The sequence below is a fragment of the Pleurodeles waltl genome, chromosome 6 (genome assembly GCF_031143425.1).
Source record: "Pleurodeles waltl isolate 20211129_DDA chromosome 6, aPleWal1.hap1.20221129, whole genome shotgun sequence".
Classification (NCBI taxonomy): Eukaryota; Metazoa; Chordata; class Amphibia; order Caudata; family Salamandridae; genus Pleurodeles; species Pleurodeles waltl.
Genome location: NC_090445.1, coordinates 292,392,906 through 292,414,359, shown reverse-complemented (window position 1 = coordinate 292,414,359; position 21,454 = coordinate 292,392,906). Strand labels below are relative to the sequence as shown.

Genomic DNA, 21,454 nt, shown 5'->3' with positions numbered 1-21,454 from the left:
GTGTGGCTGTTGTGTGTGTGTGTGTGTGTGTGTGTGTGTTTGGTGTTGGCGATGTCCTATTCGTTGTGTGTGGTGTGGGTGTGGTGTGACAAATGGATCATTGTATAGCTATGTGATAGTGTTGATTGGTTGTGTGGTGTTGTTACGTGTTGTTGTATGTATGTGTTGTTATGTGGAGGTGTGCAGTGAGAGTGGTTGGCAAAAGATCATTGTATGGCTGCGTGATAGTGTTGATTTGTTGTATGGTGTTGTTACGTGTTGTATGTATGTGTTGTTATGTGGATTTGTGAAGTGAGAGTGGTTGGCAAAGCGTATGTGTAGTAGCGGTTGTGATGTTGTGTGAGTGGGTGGTGTTGTGTATGATTGTGTTAGACAGTGGCGGTGCTGTGTGTGCGGGTTGGTATGTGTATGGCAAGTGTGTGTTGGCCGTGGTGTGTATAGTTTGTGTGTGCGTGTGTGTATGTAGGTGTGTATGTGTGTGTTCATATGGGTGTGTGGTTACGTGTGTGTGTGTCCGTCGCAAGGCGTCCCGGCTGTGTGTGTTGTGCGTGGGTGTGTACTAATGCCTTTCCCTCCAGAATGTGCTAGGTTAGTGTACTTACGGTTGTTGTCTTCGTCACTGTCGCTGGTTCCGGAGTCGTTGTACGAGTAGGAGCAGTGGGAAGACTTTGAGTTCAGGTTCCATGGTGGCTACGGGCAGCTCTGTGTTCCAGAAGGTGGGTGTTTCCTTTTATAGAGTTGGTTTCTGCATGGGTTTTGGTGGCGGTGCGACCGCGGTGGAAACCTTGGTGGTGTGCAGCTGTGTAATATATGTCTGGCGGAAACAGGGTCACCGCCGATCTGAAGGTAGCTACTGCCGTCCGCGTCGGCCTGACCAAACTGGCGGTACTGGCGATGTATTGGCTGTAAACTCGCCATGGTCATAATTTGGCGTTCTTCACCGCTGGGCCGTCAGTTGTATGACTGCCACTGCCAGCATGGTGGTCCGGGTACACCCAAACTCGTAATGAGGGACATAGTCTTTGTTCTTTTCCAAATTTAAAAAAACACTCCATCTGGGCTGATAACCTTGTTACTTACCTCTTATGCTATAACATTTGAATCTCTTCTGCAAGATACTAGACATTTTAAAATAGTTAACTTCTCTGTAAGTCTTCCTAAGTCTGGATATGTATTTGAAGACCTGTTCAAAAATGAAGATAACACTGAATTTAATTGTCATACCACATTATACCAAGCTCTAGGAGGTATTTTCAATCTCATACTCTTTAAATATATGAAAACATTCCTACCTATTGGTTTATCATCCACCAGCACATGGATACCTGATCTATAACAGTTTATTATTCAATATCCTAAACCTTCTTCAAAGTTCTCAACCAAAAAATTCACTACTTCCACTAAATGAGTCTTTACTCGATCCAAGCTACTTTTCATGTACCAACAAACCAAAATTTCCCATATTCCTTTGTAATGTTTTCTAGTCCCTGGAGCCCAAGACTCCTCAAGCAGTTCTCTAGCTCTTTTCAAAAGCCCTCTGAAACAGCTAGTTCTCCTGATACCTTCTAAGCAAGAAGGTTCACCAAAGGTCCAAAGGAGGATCCTCTTCTTCTGCATTCTTTAACAAAGCTTTCCTTGCAGGTTTTTAAAAGGGTTCTGTGCAACCCAGTTCCATCATAGTCGGAAACCTAACCTGTGAAAACCAAAACAGAGTCATTTAAATTATCTGACAACTCTCCTGTCTCAATTTCAACAGTACTTTCTGTATCATAACAAAAGGAGGAAAAGCAGAAGCTTTTCTTCCCCTCCATGTTTGCTGGAAAGAATCTACTGCTGTTGATATAGGAGCTGGCATCCAATTGTAGTAATTTTCTATCTGATACTTCAATCGACTTGCAAATCGATCCACCTCTAATGGCCCCCAAACTCTGTCCATTTCACAAAAACAAGCTTGATCTAACTTCCAGTTGCTGAAATCCTTAGGTATCTTGAGTTTCAATCTGCTGTCAAATTGTTAACTTCTAGCAAATACTCTGCATTCACTGCTATTTTGTGGACCAGACAAAAACTCCACAGCTCCTTTGATAAATTGTCGATCCTTGGGACTTAGTTCCCCCTAATTTGTTGATATAAGCAACTGCTGAAACATTGTCCATTCTCATTAAAACTGATTGTCCTTGTAAGCTTCTCCTGAAACTCTTCAATGCATATAAACCAGCTGTCAAGTCTAAACAATTTATGTGCCATACCTGTTCTTCTTTTGACCACACTCCTCCTGTCTGTTGACTCCCTAATCATGTTCCACAGCCACTCAAACTTGCATCTCTCTCCAAAACTAGATTCAGAGCAGATCCAAAAATTGCCTGACAATTCCATGCCTCTATGTGCTTTACCCACCAAAGCAGTTCCTCCTTCGCTTCCGCATCCAACAAAATCTAGTCTCCATACCATAATTCTCTCCTTAATGCGTCCCTTTTTAACCTCTGCAATGCACTGTTATGTTATGTTATGTTACTAGTTCTTATATAGCACAAAACTACCCGGAGGCCTCGTAGCGCTGATCAGACTAGAAGATACAACAAACTGGAGGAATCTTACCGAGTAGTACTGCCTTGCTGTTAGAATAGCCAAGTTGTAATGGCCTTCCGAAATTCTATCTCCTGGGTCATTATATGAATGTTAGCTGGCAGAGAGTTCCAGAGTTTGGCTCCCTGGTACTTCAAGGATCTTCCTCCCCCAGATATTCTCTTTACTTTAGGGATCACTACCAGGGCTTTGGAGGACGATCTCAAGACCCTCGTAGGTGTGTAGAATGAAACTAATGATTTTAAATGGTGAGGAGCCCCTTTATATAGAGATCTGTGAAAAAAAACACAGCGCCTTAAACTTTATCCTTTTCACTACTGGGAGCCAATGCAATTCAGTCAAAGCTTTCTTAGCCGATGTGGACCTAGGCAGATTAAACAACAGTCGAGCTGCCGCATTTTGCACCACCTGTAATTTATTAACCACATAACCTGGAGATCTCAGGAAAAGACTATTTCCGTAATCTAACCTGGATAAAATCAGGGCTTGTACTGCAAGTCTTTTGGTCAAGGGCGGAAGCAAGCCAATGACCTTACGAAGTAACTTCAGTATTCCAAAACAGGTGGCTGAAGTTCTCCTGGCCTGATAGTCTAGGGTAAGTTTGGTATCCAACCAGACTCCCAAAGCTTTAATCTGGTCTTTCGGTGGGGGTAGATAATGTAAATGTATTATTGGCACAATGCTCTTTGCCGGGTTGGCCATTATTTCCGTCTTTTCTTCATTGAGTTGAAGCCTGATATCTGTCATCCAGGAAGCTACCGCTTGTAGGCAGGCAGGCAAAACTGAGTTATCAACATCCTTATTGGAGGAAAAGGAGACCACCAGCTGTAACGAAAGGGCCGAGGGAAAATAGTCTGAATAGACTGAGACAACAAGCCTACTATCCTTGCCAGTTCTCTTAACGTTAACAACTCATTCTACAGGACCTGAACAATTTCCTTCTTGATCATCTTTATTTTCTTCTCTGGAAGCTGCAATATACTCTCAACTGTATTTACTTTGAACCCTAAAAACTCCCTAACAATACTGATTTCCCATTGTTCACTAGAAACCCCAATCTCTGCAAAACCCTTCATACCAACTCCAACATCAGATCCTCTACTTTCTAAGACATCAAAAGGATGTTGTATAAATAAATAATCATGCAAATTCCTCTTTCTCTCTGAAAAAGGATACAACCACCCTTATCACCTTTGTGAAACACCACAGTGCAGAGGAGAGGCCAAATGGAAGGCACGGAAATGATAAAGATGCCCTTTCCATCAAAACTGTAAGTATTTCTGACTGTCTTTCCCCATAGGAATTGTGAAATAAGCATCCCTCAGATCCAATTTCACTAGCCAATTTTTCTCGATCAACACATCTCTCAAACAGTGAATCCCTTCTATTTTGAAATGCCTGTACATCAAAAACCTGCCTTTCTCCTTTTTTTTTACTAGAAAATGATGCTTAAAAAACACCTTGTAGCTGCCTGTATCCGAATAATTGCACCTTTTTGAATCAAAGCAAACATTTCTCAATCTACTACACGCTTCTGTTCCCCTGAAGCCTTCAATTCCCTTTGTTCTCTGTCTTTTCGAGGGTATTCTATGAACTCAACAGAGTATTGTTGGATTGTTTCCAACACCCAAGGGTCCTGTGTTATCTTTTCCCATTCTCCTCTGCATTGTTTCAAATGTCCCCCTACTTATATAAGGGAAAAAACTGTACAAATCTCTGTACTCACTTTGAACTCCTTCTTGTGATTGATGTGGTTCACGTGAAAATTTTCCTCAACCCTCTATGGCTGTCCTTCCTCTGCTGGGATTAAACCCTGCTGATTGGTATTCACTTCCTCTGTATTGAATACTAAATTGGTTGTTGTACGGGGACCTCTGAAATCCATAGGCAGTAGTGGGTCTTCTGCTACTGGTCCTACCAAAAACCCCATTACCAAAAATTCCATACATGTTACCCCGTGCCTTATCTAAGGCAGTAAATGTGTTGATATACTTTCCAATACTCTTAACTAGACCATCTCCAAACAGTAGACCCTTAGCATCCTTGCTTGACTCCTTTTGAGCCATGTCACCTAATTTAGGACTAATCTTCATAAGAATTACCCTTCTTCTCTCTGCCAGTAATCCAGCATGTGCATTTCCTAACATAACAACTGCCCTCTGTCTCCATCCTCTTAAAAGTTCCAAATCCACCTGATGTTCATTCACATATGCCGCTTTGGCCATATCCAATATTCTGGCCAAAGGCCCCATTGAATCAAGTAGCTTATCCTGACATATCTTTAATGAGCGTTCCAGATCCTTCCTAGGATCTCTGCCCAAGCAGAACAAAAAACTGATAAGTTCTGGATCCAGATTCTGTGTATTACACACTTCTTCCGCAATAATCAGCCTAGAGCACTCTGCCCTCAACCCTCTCTTAACCTCTTTATCTGGAGGTTAGCAAATCCATTCTTTAATGAATTTCGCAACATGATTCATTGGCCACTATTCTTCACTTTGTGGATGTTTTATATTTAATGGTGAAAAGATCTCTCCCGCAAAGGGGTCCTGAATTGCACATCCCCCATCAAAGGACTCAAAATCCTCATTAAAACCTCCATCCTAATTCAAGTCTAGAACATAAGCATCATAGATTTCCTCGTTAATATGGTGAAACATATTTTCCATTTCTTCCATTTCTGAACATCTCCCTTCTAAGGACTCAAAATCCTCATTCATTAAAATCATCATCCTGATTCAAGTCAAGAACATACTCATCATAGATTCCCTCGTTAATATGGTCAAACATATTTCCCATTTCTCCTTTAACATTTTCCTCATTCTGTGTCCTGCAAAGGACACCTCTTATTTGCGTGCTGCCAAGGACACCTGTTCTCTGTGTGCCGTCAAGGACACCTTTCTTAGAATTGGTGTTAAAACCATCCTTTCCTTTCTTCGGGATTACAACATCGTCCACATGTCTTGTCTTCTTTGTTCTTTTCCTACCAACCTCATCACTCCTGTCTGCTCCCTCAGAAGAGAAAAACACTCTTCCCCAGACTCTAAATCCTTCCTCTTCTTACCTTTCAATCTTCTTGGGAGGCTCATGCTCTGTTCACAATCTGATCATGTGTGGTGCGAGCATGCATGGACGGGAGTTGCACTAAAGGTACGAGCATCCTCCCGAGTGGCCCCGATGCTGATCAAGAAAAATCAAGTGTGTCAACCGCCAGTGAAGAGGAGCGCCACAAGGGCTTCCTCCAGAGCGGTCTTATCTGGAAACTACTGACTAAACGGTATGACTTTCAAATTAAATATGAAATATTCTTCAGAAGCATCATTTATTATACTTAGTTCATTGTTTTAAAGCCTTAGATTTCAAACAAATCATATAAAACCAATATGCTAACAAAATACTTATCCTAAAAGTTAAATCAAACTCTCTTCTGAAAATTAGAAATTAGAAATTCATCTGCCCAACACAAAAAAAAAACTATATATAATTCATTTTACACTGATAGCGAAACATTTACATTCTTAATTAAAAAGTAAAAGGTACTTATTTCTCCGGGAACAGCCATTAAAAGAGGAAGAATGTTCTGTGAAGGGGATATTTATGTACTAGTGTGTACTGATTCCAGTGTTTTGTTGGTTGTAAAGGTCTTTAAAGGTGCTGCAGGAGTGTCTTTAAAGGTTTAGTGCATAATGGTAGCCTCCGGTCTTGTAATGAAATTGTCGTTTTTTATCATCAGCAATAATTCTATTCTATTCATCAAGCCACAGGAACATGTGCATACCTAAATTAAAGAGCATCTCATGGCTACGGTACGGACTGGGGCTGAGTCTGTCCAGCGCAAGTAGGAATCGCAGACGTTCAAAAGTGTAATCTCAAATTAGCTTTATCTTACAGGTAATACTAATTGCAATACTATTTCAAATCAAGAGCTGAAATGCAATAGATAATATTAATAATTGAAACAAATAAACGTTTGCTGACCGTGAGATGGGACAGAAAATCAAACTCATTGCAGAATGGAAGAAAATGTACCAAACGGTACTATCAATTTAACAAGATAGGCCTTCGACCAACGGCAACCTAAATTTACTTCTATTCTCTTCCACAGAATAAACACTACTACTTAATATTGTCATTTGAAACTAAACTATTAAAGATTTCATAAAACTGTAACCAATAACCTGACGTGGTGTCAGAGGCCTTTATTCAGCAGACAACCTCGTAATATTATTTCAAGATTTTGGACTTCCATATATTTGTAACTCTTGCACATGACTCCAAAAGCTTTGCGGCTATGCTACATATTATCAAAAGATGTCTTCATCACAAAGGCACAAGGTAAACAGCTTTATCAATCTGTGCAACATATTACAGTGCAAGACCATTTTCAACATATGCACAAAACAAAATACTACTGACATAATGCTCTGCGTAAAACAAATGATTTCACCTCAAATCACACATCACAAGATAATACATTCCAACTATGACCATTTATAATGTACATCCCTACTTGCGCTCACGTAATTCAACTCCTGACAACGCAAACAGGTACACAGGCCTTAATCTAAATCATTCCAGGATTCTCCAAATTCTGACAATCTATGGAGTCAAAGATTTTCACTAATCATGTAAGGTAGCCAATCATGCATATTAATTGGCAGGATTAGCTGTGTTACTCCCCCACAATTTTGTAACCATTCAAATTAATACATTAAAAGAGTTGAGACACAGGGCCGGGGAAGTGTACCCCTTGTGAAAATAAAAATAACATTTAAAAAAAAATCTTTCATAGGACAAAATTCAAAGTAAAAAATGTAAGAATCATTACAGAAGGCAAAACATAGTTATTCAAATTCAAATCAGTACCAAGGGTGCATCCGGCAAATGGAAGAGGATCAACATAAGGTTAACCTCCGTAGCAAGTAAATAACCAGAGGTTCAGCAGGAGGACTAACATAATAAGTATTAGGTCAATAGGCAAGGTAGCACAGTCTGCTCAGTTCATATAGAGAGACTGACATGAAATCCGCCCTCGAGAAAGTAAGCAGAAAGTCTGGTATAGCTCCCAAAAAGGGCAAATATTTTAGGCTTCAGACAGTGGAAGACACACACTTAAAATCATAACATCTGACATAATAGGACTGTACTGGTAAAGTTACATAAATATAAAACAACCTTTCAAGTTATAAAGATAGATCATATAAAACAAATTAATGAACACCTGCATAATTATACTTGAGGCATACATAGGAAAAAAGGAAATAACACATTGTGAAACACATAAAGGCAACAGACAGTACAACTGATGGATGGTTTTTAGAGCAGACTTGAAAAAAGAATCTTGAATTTGTTGCAAATACAGAAACAGTCTGCATATGGCCTCCTTCTCGAGCAACACAAATTAATGCACCTGAGCACAAGTAAACAGCACTATGAAATGAATTATATGTTGTTTATTTATTTTTTTAATGGAAAGACACAGAAGAGAAACATGTATATATAAAGCATGTTCATGTAATTGAAAAGCAGAATGACTACTACCATTGTAAAATGAAAGTCAATGCATGTTGACTGGGCTTTATCATGTCAGCTCAAGCTTGGTTGTGCTAACTAAATCACAATTAAATTAATATTTGTTAATAATTACAAAAAAACACTCCTTCGCTTGTCTTATTGTTTTTTTGGTGCTTGGACCTATGCTTGTGACTCTTTGCATTGCGAAGATATGACCCCCAATTTGTTTTTATCAGCATTAGAAGATGCAAGTATGGTGAGCCCTGCCAGCATGACCTAACACATGAAGGCTGGCCACATCTCTGGCTAGCCCTGCTGAATCCTAGGAAATTGCTACAGTCCTGCTAACCCTTCCCAATTTGAACTTATGACCCACAATCTGCCTTTATCATCATTAAAAGATAAAAGCATGTTGAACCCTGCCAGCCACTAAAAACAAACCTCTCTGTACCACATTACAAACGTTTGCAATGCCTCAGGCTAGTCTTGCTCATTTCTTGGCTTGTGGTCCCATCTTGCTGACTTTTCACATTGAAGAGGTTTGACACACAATCTGTCTTTATCAGAAATTAGAATTAGAAAATGCAAGTAGACACACGATCTGTCTTTATCAGAATTAGAAAATGCAAGTAGACTAAACCCTACCAGCATGCCCTACCACATTAAGGCCGGTCCCCATTTCTTGACTAGCTTTGCTGAATCCTAGGGAATTGATCATGTCCTGCTGAATGTCAGTAAGCCCTGTAATCATAATATTGATAATAAAATTAACATGTGTTGACAATAGGCCCACTATGCAAATACCTGACAATCCAAAATGAAGTGCACAACATGTACAGATAACAGCTGTATTATGATTTAGCCTCTAGAATCTAGAATGTGCCTTTCGAATCTCCACAGCAGTCTGTGTATCCTTCTTTCTTGTCACAGTTCTGTGTTGTTCTATCCTTTTGTCTTTTTTGCTTTATTTATTGCTTTTTCTTTCCTTCTTTCTTACCTTCTTTACTACTTTTCTTCTTTCTTTCATTGTTTTGTTCTTTTGTTACTTCTTTCCTGTCTTCCTCTTTCTTTTGCTTCTTTCTTTCCTTCCTTTTATCCTTTTTCTTACATTATTTATTTCAATCTTGCTCTCTTTCCCTTTTTCTGTCTTTCTTTTCCTTTCTTGCTTTTCTGCTTTCTTTTCTTAAAACTTTCTTTTTTGTGGTCATTCATTCTTTCTTTCTCAAAGGCATGAGGCTCCCATCCAATAGCACAATTATGTTAGGTCTGTTTTAGCCAACAGCTTTTGATTCAGTTTAACTTATGTGTATGGCATATTTACTGATAGGGGTTTTCAGCCACACGTCATCCATTTGTCTGTGGTTGTGTCATTCACATTTTTCTCCAAGCCACACGAGCATGCATCAAGGGGTAACACACCACCATACTTTAGCCATTGTTTGACTTCACTATGAACTACAGTAACTGTAGTCAATTATTTTTAGATTGACAAACTCCTGGCAGCTTCCTAAACAGTATATTTTAAAAAAAAGTCATGACAAAACAAGAATTTCTAAAAGGCTGGTGGACCACGCCAGATCTATTGGTTCCGCCAATACTTGTTTTTGGTCTGGCATTAGCCAAGACCTTTTGATTTTACTAAAATTATATGCATAATATACTTACTTAAAGGGGCTTACAGTCACCTTTCTTCATCCATTGGTCTGTCTTTGTGACATTCACATTTTGCTTTCGTCAGCTACAGCATACAACATGGAGCAGTGGGTTAGCCTACTAAACTCACTGGTTGCCTTCATCTTGCCTAGTATTTCCCTAGCTCACAATGAGCACATCTGCACAGAACTTAGTTCCCTTCAGTGTCAGTCTTTCTTTTTACATTATAATTACGTGAGTGCTGCCTTTATGTTCAGAGCCTGATGTTAAAGCAGGAGCTTTCTACCTGATGTCAGCAGAGCGCATATACAAGATGTGATTACTCCAGAGGTCCAGAAGTCACTTTTTAGTCTCTCAAGAAAAATCCACACTATATAGAAGTGATGAGTTGTATTTTTCAAAAAATTCTTTGACGCTCCAACTTGATTTCAAAAAGGTTTGTTCGAGCTGTGGGTACAAAGGAGAGACCTTTACTCAGAATCAACCTTTCCTCAGCCTTAAGTTCATACTTGGACAGATTAAAAATAGATGTCCCCATATGGGATGCCAGAATTCTGCAACACAGGGGTAGAATCAAATGCAATACAGTGGTAGCTCCTCTGGTGGAGCACTGCCGAATTTTGGGCCATAACTGCAAAGATATGACATGGCAAGTGATAGAGAAAGTCACACTGGGACCAGAGGGGGAGACAAGGACAAGTGTCTCTCAAAATGAGAACTCTACTGGATGGAGAAGTGTGGGACAGTAACCAGTGGCCTTAATACACTGGAGGATTGGGGACAAGCGTCTGCCGTCTGAAATTGGACATGATGAGTGCACGATTGTTTTATAACATAATTGTTGAGACGTTGTGTATGTCTCCATGCATCTCGTTCTATCGTTATAACAGTAATTGGAATAAATTACAATTTGGAGACTTTATGATGTATGTCCTCTAGTGCTACAACACGGTTCTGATGGAAGCAACATAAGGAGGGTGAGATGATACGTATGTTTCCGAAAAAACTAGATCTTTAGAAAGTATTAACAATGTAAGGAAAGGGAATTACAGATTCATCGTGATATTAATCACTGTTAAATCTGGCCCAGGCATTTTACACCCTAATGACACCAGAGGGCGCTCTATGGCCACAAAGTGCACGCTTACGCACAGGATAATCTATTTAAGTGAGTAATTTCAGCACGACCGGAGAGATGCAAGCAGCCGTCCTCCGGTAAGAAAAACAAGTGAGTGGTGTTCTTCCGGCCTTGCAATATGTTAAACTTTTGCAACAAGTATAAATAGCTCCACTAGACAAGGGCTTTTCTGGAGCAGAGAGAATCCATGAAGTAGGTTGTAATTTTTTGTTTTCAATGCATTTAACTGTTTTAACAGTATGACAAATGTAATGGGCATTAGACATCCTTTTGTTTATGAGGGGCTGAGGCACTGTTAGTATACATATTTGGTTAACGTTTGAAAGGCGGTACAAATAGCTGCAGTAGACAGGAGGATTTTTCAGGAAAGAGAAGCCACTAATTCAACTGTAATATTCTGGCTAAATTAAATTATGCAATTGGTTTACAATCAAGCTGAGCAGCTTTAACACAGATCGTATGCTACCAATATTCATTTATCAAAACAGGGATAAGAAAGGGTGCAGGATTTAATTGTTTCACACTTATGGAACTGTAAAATAACCTCAGTAATCACTGTGGGCTGCCAAATGGTATGAGTTGTTCATGTGATTGGTACTAAACTAGGTGGGATTACATTCAGTGGAGAAAATGGTTGCTTGCTTAGTGAGTGTATTTACAAGCAGCTCCAATACCGCCTAGATAATTAGGCACCAGGCTAGGGCGTGCTAGTAGCCACTGGTGGGCTAAGCATTGCTCCTTTTGCCATATAGACCACTACGAGGTTTACAGGGAGAGGACAGACTAATAGGATCTAAAGTCAATGGAGGATGAAATGATTAAACAATCACCCAGGACAGAATACAATGACTGACTGGTGAGTATTTTTAATCACCTAGTATTATTGGTCTCTACCCATAATGATACATTATGAAACTAGCCTTTACAGGGAGAGAATAATGCAGTTTGTTTTACTATAGGTGCTACCTATAGCAAATTAATAGTACTGATGATGACCCCGGATAGATTGATTTACACAAATGAGGTCCAAACGTCGACATTTTGATGGATTAGTGGATTTTTCTTAAGAGACTAAAAAGTGACTTCTGGACCTCTGGAGTATTATGAGTCCGCTTATAGAAGATCCTAGAGAATTTATGTTTTAACCACATCTTATATATAGTGTACACAGCACATTTGCACAAACGTTTTTCACTACATTCACTTTCACTGCGCCATCACTATAGCTGCACCGTAAGGATTGAATTCAAAATATAAGAATGACTGTGTTGTTTAGAAAAGATATAATAAAATATTAATTGTTGACAAAATTTACACGTTTGAAGATTGTTTAAAAATTGTTTACCAAGAAAACAAGGGTTTTACTTTCCCCTGTAGGACCATTGTTTAATTGCTCAAGAAAAAAACAAGCCTTTATCATATTTAATTCGCAGCAGTTGTAACACTTTTTGTCATTCTTTCTTTCTTTTTTAATTGCATTCTCTTTTTCATTCTTTCGTCTTTTTTTATATTCTTTTGTTCCTATCTTTCTCACTTCTTTCTTTCTGTTCTTTCTTTAAGTCTCTTTCCTTTTGTCACTATGGTGAATCCATTTTAGTTCTTATTGGGACTCAGGAGCTTAGCTTAGCCTTCTGGCTTGCAGGCCTGTACCCCGTCACCTAGTGACTTTTAACCTACTTAGCTTGCTCTGTTTTAGTTGATTTATTTTATTATTTCTTTTAAGATGGCTGCCATTGCTTATATTTTATAAAGATGTTTTGATTTGCATTATCGGTGCTACTGACCCTGGCTTAAAATCATTCCACAAGTCGCATTTTCCTTTTTTTAGTTTACTCCTGTGCCTGCACTTAAGGGTTAAGGGAGCATCTCCTTACAGATGAGGAGCCTGGTGGCCTTCGCTGTTACCGTATTTCTGCAGTCAAAGCTTTAAACGTGCTTGCAGAAACCCAGGTTGCTCTTACTTCCCTGTCCTGATGAAGACCCGCGTTTGAGGTCCTAATTGACCCTCCTTTAGCTTTTAGGTCGAGACGTCGACATTTCATTCACAACTTGGGTGGAATAGACTATCCACTAGGACACAATATGGATTTGGCCAATGTCTCTAGTCAAATGAAATTGTAATGATATAGAAAGATTTATAGACAAGATTAGCTTTGAATAATTTTTTGAACATGTTTTGTTTTTTCTCTTCTTTCTATGAACTAATGCACAAGCTCTTTTTCTGAACATTCTGTTGTACTTCCTTGGAGGAATGGTTTATGTAATTATTGTATGTATAATATTGATTCTAAATACAGTTAAATTTAGTTTTTCATATTTTTGTGTGAAATAATTGTTTTTCACTCTCCCCTTTTCTGGTTCTGTATTCACCCAAATACTGTGACGTTGGGTGGGAGGCATAGTTATGTTGTCTCAGGATGTGTTAATTGAGTTAATGTATCCAGATTATCTGTATGGACCAACTGTTGCTTTTATTATTTGATAGCCAGGTCCTATGGATTTATGGGTTACCCCATTGATATATAATGGTTCTTTCAACCATTTGCCTGTGGTTGTGTACATCATGTGTTAGGGTGCAATATATTAGCCCACTTCAGCCACTGGCTGACTTCATCGTGAGTTATGTATGGCATGTTGTCTTTTCACACACAAAGTAGATCCTTTTAATGCCAGAGTATTGTGTTGAGGTGCACTTTTTTAGAACAAAAACATTTTTGCCTTTATCCAATGTTTTTTAGATTGATAAGTCCCAGCAGCTTCCCGAACAATAAAGTTTTGCAAAAACCATGACAAAACAATAATTGCAACAAGGCTGGTGGCCCCCAGACCTATTGACTTTGTCAATGCTTGTTGTTTCAGGGGCTGACATTTTATATAGAAGTGAGTTTTAGTGTTAAGTACAGGGAAGTGTCATTTTCTTTGTGTTTGTACAGCTGAGTTTCCAATCCATGAGATTTCCTCAGTCAAGATGTACGAAAACAGCTGTTCACTGTTTTATCATTTCTTGATAGGCCAAAATGTTCTACATAAAGTTCCTCTGACATATTTATAGTCCTCAGAATAAAGGGGTGATTAGAGAGAATTATTGCACTGGAATATCTGTTCAAGCTCTTGATTTTATTATTTGTGGCCACAATAATGTTTTGTGGAAAACATTCAATTGTGTCAGTAGACAGTTTTTATATCTCACCACAGCCAGATTTAGTTGTCTGGGAGACTCAACCCCTGATTGTATCTGAAGACTCTACCCCTCACTGCAGTGATAGATTGGGAAAAGTATATTGTGTTCTCTCTTTCCTACCTAGTTGGTTTCTCCAGCCACACTCATTGGAATAAAAGAAAAGACTTTCAGCTCTACAAAGGATGTTATACTACTACACAAGCTGCCTGAGATAGAAGCATACAACATACTCTAAAGACGTGGATAAATACTTATAGTGGCACTTCCATAAATATCAAAGCCTTGAAGGCTTGCTCATCATCAAGGGGCAGGTTAAATGTTGTTGTTCATTTGCAAAAATAAATAACTAATGCTGTCTTAAAATGGAACAGGATGCAACCTTAATCTAAATCATTAACGCTACTGATTGTCAGCAGGTGCCTCAATATGTATGATATGTTCTTTCTTTATGTACGAATAGTTAGAGGAATTACCTATACCCAATAAGACGAAGAAGCTTGGGTGTGGGTAATTCTAGGTGAATATACTCCTAGATTAGTTGTCAGGGAGCCTTTATGCTAGCAAAACTTTACAGAAAATACTTAGAAGAAGTAGTATGGAGTGTAATTGGCCCAACCAAGTTCAGCCAGTGGTTGTCATGTGTTTTTCATGGTTGCCATTGCTTGGATGGGCAGTCTATTGCATTTTGTAGAAGGATTTATTATCCCATACATGTTATTGTTTTGAGCTGCAACATCAAGAGCAGATCTACACAACTCTGCTCCTCATTTTCCTTTCAGTAATTGTTCTGCATAGTTGGTCTCTGAGTTTCTGACTTTCATTGTTAAGGCCAGACTAGTGATGACATCATGGTGGGTGCTGTTGCCTCTTTAGAGGAACCAGAGACTCCTCTGGACCTGGCTGCTCTTTTCTTGCTGCCTGCTGCAGTTATTTGTAGAATATTGTCAGAAAATGTATTGATTGGCACAAATATCATATCATAGATATTGTTTGCAAAATTATTATATCTATTAATTATTATTATCTCGAATGGGAAACTATAAGTTGGGACACAATATTTCTGTCAGTTGATTATTTAGATTATGATGTCCTGTTCACATACACCTACTGCCACCAGATCAGTGCTCATACGTTTGTGGACACCAGTCACCTGCAAGGACACTGCCTCCTCTCCTCATGGCAGGTGTTCACCGGTGTTATTGCTGCTGCGGTGTGTTCACCGGAGTTGCCATAGGTTATGCCACTGCTGTACAGAAGCCTGTGCATAAACCCACTTATTGAAGCCAACTACTCCTCCTTGCAATGACTGCCCCCTACAAGAGTTTGCCAAATCTAGTATCCCTTTCGGTTATGCTCTTTTCAAAGCCCCAAATGAGTGGGTTCAGAGAGAAGAGCATGGCCTGCTGGGAGATCGAATGCCAAATAATGAGGATCAGAATGTCCGTCTTACGTAGTATAAAATAACTCACAAATCCCTCTCCTTCTGTCTTGAACATGGCCCAAGGCCTACATGATTAAAAGCCTCAAATGTTCAACCAAACATGCAGTTGTGCAGGCATGACAGGTACTAATAAAACAAAACACATGCTTTTAATACTTCCTCTTCTAATTTAAAGAGGGAGCATTAGAAATGCTGGCGGACCTGAGGTTGAAAGCCAATGACAGCCCAATGTAGCTTCTTCCTTCTGGGTGTTTCCAAGATTGGTGAGAACGTTCTAGCTCACTGACTCACTAGATTTCTTGAGGATGACAATCTAGTGAGACATCAGCCAGATGGGTTCAGAACTGGATTGCAGGCATAGAAAGCACAAGGGACTGAAAGGAACTCAGATTGGGCTTGGATGAGGACACTTCCATCTGCCTCATTTTGCTGCACCTGTCGATATAGTAGACTACTCAATCTTGGGTCAGCATATTGAGGACGACACTTCCACCTGCCTCATTTTGATGTAGGTATCAATATGGTAGACTACTCGATCTTGTGTCAACATATTGAGGACACATATTTGCAAGTGACTGCCGGACAATGGTTTGCCTCTGTTAGAAATGGGGTCTTTGGTTGGCAGTCAGGTTACCCCCCTGTCCAAGCAAGGACCCTCACTCTAGTCAGGGTAAGTCACACAATCCAAATTATCCTGTGCCCACCTTCTGGTAGCTTGGCACTGAGCAGTCAGACTTTACTTAGAAGGCAATGTGTAAAGTATTTGTGCAATAAATCATACAATAACACCATATAGTACAACAAAAATACCCCATATAGTGTTTAGAAAAATATATAATATTTATCTGATAAGATGCAGGTCAAAACAAATAAAATGCAATAAGTAAGTGTTGAGATATCACTGGAAAGTGATATAAAGGCCCTCATTACGAGCCTGGCGGTCTGTGACCGCCAGGCTCGCGGTTGGCGGGAGCACCGCCGACAGCCCGGCGGTGCCCCGCAGGGCATTCTGACCGCGGCGCTTTGGCCGCGGTCAGTGCAGGAAAACCGGCGGTCTCCCGCCGGTTTTCTGCTGCCCGTTGGAATCCTCCAACGCGGCGCAGCTTGCTGCGCCGCCATGGGGATTCTGACACCCCCTACCGCCATCCTGTTCCTGGCGGTTCGCCCGCCAGGAACAGGATGGCGGTAGGGGGTGTCGCGGGGCCCCTGGGGGCCCCTGCAGTGCCCATGCCAATGGCATGGGCACTGCAGGGGCCCCCGTAAGAGGGCCCCGCTTGTATTTCACTGTCTGCATAGCAGACAGTGAAATACGCGACGGGTGCAGTAGCACCCGTCGCACCTTCCCACTCCGCCGGCTCGATTCCGAGCCGGCGTCCTCGTGGGAAGGTTGTTTCCCGCTGGGCTGGCGGGCGGCCTTAAGGCGGCCGCCCGCCCGCCCAGCGGGAAACTCAGAATGCCGGCCGCGGTCTTCAGACCGCGGTGCGGTATTCCTGCGGCGCAACTTTGGCGGGCGGCCTCCGCCGCCCGTCAAAGTTGTAATGAGTGCCAAAGTGTCTTAAGTCTTTTTAAAAGCAAAGTCTTTTTCAAGCACAAAGTACCTGGTTCGTGTGAAAAATCTCTGCAAAGAACCGCAGAGGAGGAGATGCGTGGAAACAGAGGGGTGTGTGTCGATTTCTCGGGCTGCACCTGGCGATGCGTCATTTAGTTGTCATGCAGGGACGGCTGTGCGTCGATTTCTGGCGCTCGGTCATGGATCCTCTTTGGGTTGTGGGGTTTTCAGATGCCCCAGGGACGGTGCGTGGATTTCCTGCGCTGGCAGGACGAAGTCACAGGAGCTGTGTCGATATGGTAGCCATTGTGTCTAATTTTCTACCGCACAGCAGGCGCTGCGTCAATTCCTCTCTGGAAGTCGGGCTGCGTCGTTCCGGCTCAGCTGTGCATCGATTCGGTGGGCCATGCGTCAGATTTCCATTCACTACGCTGGCGCTACGTCAATCTTCTCATTGCAAAGTCGAGCTGCATCATACCGGTTCGGCGTGTGGTTAAATTTTCACGGCGGTGCAGGCTGTGCGTCATTTCTGGCAGGCTGCGAGTCGAATTTCACTGCACACGGAGTCCTTCTTGAAGAGATGAAGTCTTTTTGGTCCTGAGACTTCAGGGAACAGGAGGCAAGCTCTATCCAAGCCCTTGGAGAGCACTTCTTCACCACAGCCAGAGAGCAGCAAGGCAGCAGTCCTTCACAGAAAGCAGACACAGGTGAGTCCTTTGGGCAGCCAGGCAGTTCTTCTTAGAAGGATGCAGGTTCTGGTTCAGGTTTCTTTTCCGGGAAGTGTCTGAGTTGGTAGGGGCAGAGGCCCTGTTTATATACCCAAATGTGCCTTTGAAGTGGGGGAGACTTCAAAGAGTGGCTTAGAAGTGCACCAGGTCCCCTTTCAGCTCAATCCTGTCTGCCACGGTCCCAGTAGGAGGTGTGGCAGTCCTTTGTGTGAGGGCAGGCCCTCCACCCTCCCAGCCCAGGAAGACCCATTCAAAATGCAGATATATGCACATGAGGCTGAGTATCCTGTGTTTGGGGTGTGTCTGAGTGAATGCACAAGGATCTGTCAACTAAACCCAGCCAGACGTGGATTGAAAGGCACAGAAAGATTTAAGTGCAGAGAAATGATCACTTTCTAAAAGTGGCATTTCTAAAATAGTAATATTAAATCCAACTTCACTAGTCAGCAGGATTTTGTATCACCATTCTAGCCAGACTAAATATGACCTTCCTACTCCTTTCAGATCAGTAGCTACCACTCAAACCATTTATGAGGGCAGCCCCAATGTTAGCCTATGAAGGGATCAACCATGTATGAGGGCAGCCCCAATGTTAGCCTATGAAGGGAGCAGGCCTCACAGCAGTGTAAAAACGAATTTAGGAGGACATGTAAGCTACATTGGTACATGTCCTGCCTTTTGCCTCCACAGCACCCTGCCCTATGGGTTACCTAGGGCGTTCCTTAGGGGTGTCTTATATGTAGAAAAAGGGGAGTTTTAGGCTTGGCAAGTACTTTTAAATGGCAAGTCGAATTGGCAGTAAAGCTGCACAGACAGGCCTTGCAATGGCAGGCCTGAGACAAAGTTAAGGAGTTACTTAATTGGGTGGCACAATCAGTGCTGCAGGCCCACTAGTAGCATTTATTCTACAGGCCCATGGCACATATGGTGCACTCTACTAGGGACTCATAAGTAAATTAAATAGTCCAATTCGGTAAGATCCAGTGTTACTATGTTTAAAGGGAGAAAGCATATGCACTTTAGCACTGGTTAGCAGTGGTAAAGTGTGCAGAGTCTAAAAACCAGCACAAACAGTATTTAAAAGTGGAGGGAGGCAGGCAAAAGGTTAGGGGTGACCACCCTAAGGCTGTCAGGTCTAACAGCCTCCTTTTCCTCTGCATGTCAGTCCTTAGCTCTCCTTTCACGTTGTTCAAAGCCATTTCTGATGTGGAATTCCTTAAAGCTCTTCACTTTCTCCTGTCCTTTTTAAAATCTAACTTTGGCCACTTGTCAATATCGTCAAGTCCTGTGGGTTAAAGTTGATCGCTTGTTGTTAATAATTCCGGGCTTATTTTGAGATTCAACAAATCTGTAGGAAAATTCAAGTCCATGCTGACAATAAACAATCCATCCACAGACAAACAGAAACAGAACACTTGTTGACCTCATGATGCTGAAGTCCCTCCGTCCAATACACTGACAGCTCATCACATGAGCCAAAGCAACATGCTATTCCAAATCCATCAATGAAAGCACCATGTGGCTCCATGTGGAGATTAAAGATGACAGGAGACAGTATGGAACCCTGGAGGACTCCACTGATGATGAGGATCTTTTGTGACCTTATGGTGCCCATGTAAACAAGCTGGTATCGGTTGAAAAGTAGAAGCAGAACTAGTGAAGGACATTGTTGCCAAATCCCATTTGAGTCTCCAGGGTGCAGATGAATATGGGATGGTTGATTGTGTCTAAGGCAGCTGAGAGTTCCAGCAATATCATGAGGCAGGAGGGATTATTTTAACAGAGGACATTGGGTTTAATACTGAAATTGTTTTAAAGCCAATTGGCATGGCTTCTCAATATTGAAAGGCAACATACATGCATCTTTGTGAAACTGTAATGAAATGTCTATGCACAGTGAAATGCCTACTTTCCAATTGATGAAAGCATTATGAGCAACCTTTGACAAATTGAATCTCAATTTTATGTGGTGTCTATTGATTTCAGTTTGGATTTTACTTACCAGCAGAATTTCCCTTGAATGTTCATTGATCATATCTAGTCTGGTACATCAGTGGATGTCCAAAGATCAATATGTCACAACTGAATCCAGTTGAAGCCATATGACAATTGGTCAAATTAAATTCCTACCAGGGACATATGTCTTTACACATCTATACCACCTACAATAGCACTTCAGTCAAAATAGTTCAGCTGGAATTCCAGAGGTCCTACATGACTCTCAGTATTATTTATTCCTGGAACTTGAAAATCATTGATTAAAAGCTAGTTTAATCCGTCAGGTGGACAAACAATGAATCCAACTATCAGGTAGACAAGAAATAGATTGATCTACATTGTTGTGTTCTTTCTTTCTAGCTTTTTGATTTCTCTGTTCATTTATTCTTTGTCTTTCTGCAGGTCTTAGTTTGGCACACAAGGACTGAAGGCCCACGGATTCATTTTGCAGGATTCCCAGACACATTTGTCGAGGTGTAAAGGAATAGGTGCATAAGATCACTTATTTTATTAAGTAGAATTAAAGACTATGTTAACCAAATCGTAATTATTAAAGTAGTAAATATCTTCAATGCAAACATATGGCACAAAGACACTCATCTAGGTATCCAATAATGCAATAATATGTTGTATTCTTTAACTGGAAAGACTTACACAGGCTTCCATAAGTGTACTCTGCAAGGCGAAGGAGTCCAGAGCTTCAGCCAAGAATTTTGATGAAAAAGCCCCTTGAGCACAATAAAGTGTTGTATTCTTAAGAAAGCTTATCAAGTTGTTGTCGTAGCTAAAAAGGAGTGCTGTGCTTTGAAAATGTGATGACAGGAAAGCTCCCGAACCCTGAAGGATGACTCAACAACACTGTAAACAGACATCACTCAAAGGTAGTCTTTAAGTGTTTAACACTTAGACTCAAGATGATCCCTGTTTTCTCAGCACCACAATGAAGCTAGCTCTTCTGTTTTAAATAGACCTGTTATACTACCATGATCTAATCTGAGTCCACACACTTTAGTCATCAACTTGTATTTCTTGTCATTCCTTTTATATAATATTGTATATAATGTTGTTGAAAACAGTGATTTTAACAGAATTGGAAGCAGCACAAATGAATAGCCATAAATGTTTCAGTGTGAACAATGTTTATTTGTGTGCTGCAATAACATAACATAAATTACCATTGCATTCACAAGTAGACCCTTGTTAAATCCTTCATTTTGGTCCTTCTCTCAACCACCTTGGAGGGATCAAGTTCATTGAGGGTGTTGGACAAACACATAACACTTCGATGAGTGCTGAAAAAGCCAAATGGGCATAACAGATGCAGCCCAAACATCACACTCGGCTGAGCAGGAGGCGTGTTAGAGCAGCCGATGCAACCATTACTGATTTATCACATTTATGAAGGACAGGTAAGGCCAGTGCTGGAAGGCTGATGCTATGATTTGCCACAGCTGAGAAGATACGGAGAAATAATCCAAAGATGGTGGATCTGTAAAAGAAGAGTTGCACAGGTAGGAAGGTGTGTAGTGGTAAATATGATGAAGTTCTGGGTGCGGAAAACCATGAGGAAGGTGTGGGTAGGTTCTGGATACCACAGTAAAGTAACGAAAGCAAAGGTGACAGCAAAGACAGGTGGGAGACATAGAGGATGGGTTTCAGAGTAGAA

The 21,454-nt window shown here is 41.0% G+C and overlaps 1 protein-coding gene across 1 annotated transcript in view; it reads left to right on the top strand.

Annotated features, from left to right (window-relative positions):
- LOC138299647 (galactosylgalactosylxylosylprotein 3-beta-glucuronosyltransferase 1-like) overlaps positions 1 to 20,980 on the top strand; it is a 225,859-nt gene extending 204,879 nt beyond the window's left edge. Inside the window, exon 4 of the mRNA XM_069238098.1 lies at positions 20,191 to 20,980. Within this exon, the coding sequence (XP_069094199.1) occupies positions 20,191 to 20,268 (78 nt within the window). The 3' untranslated portion in view covers positions 20,269 to 20,980. The remainder of the gene's footprint in view (positions 1 to 20,190) is intronic.
- The last annotated feature ends 474 nt before the right edge of the window (positions 20,981 to 21,454 follow it).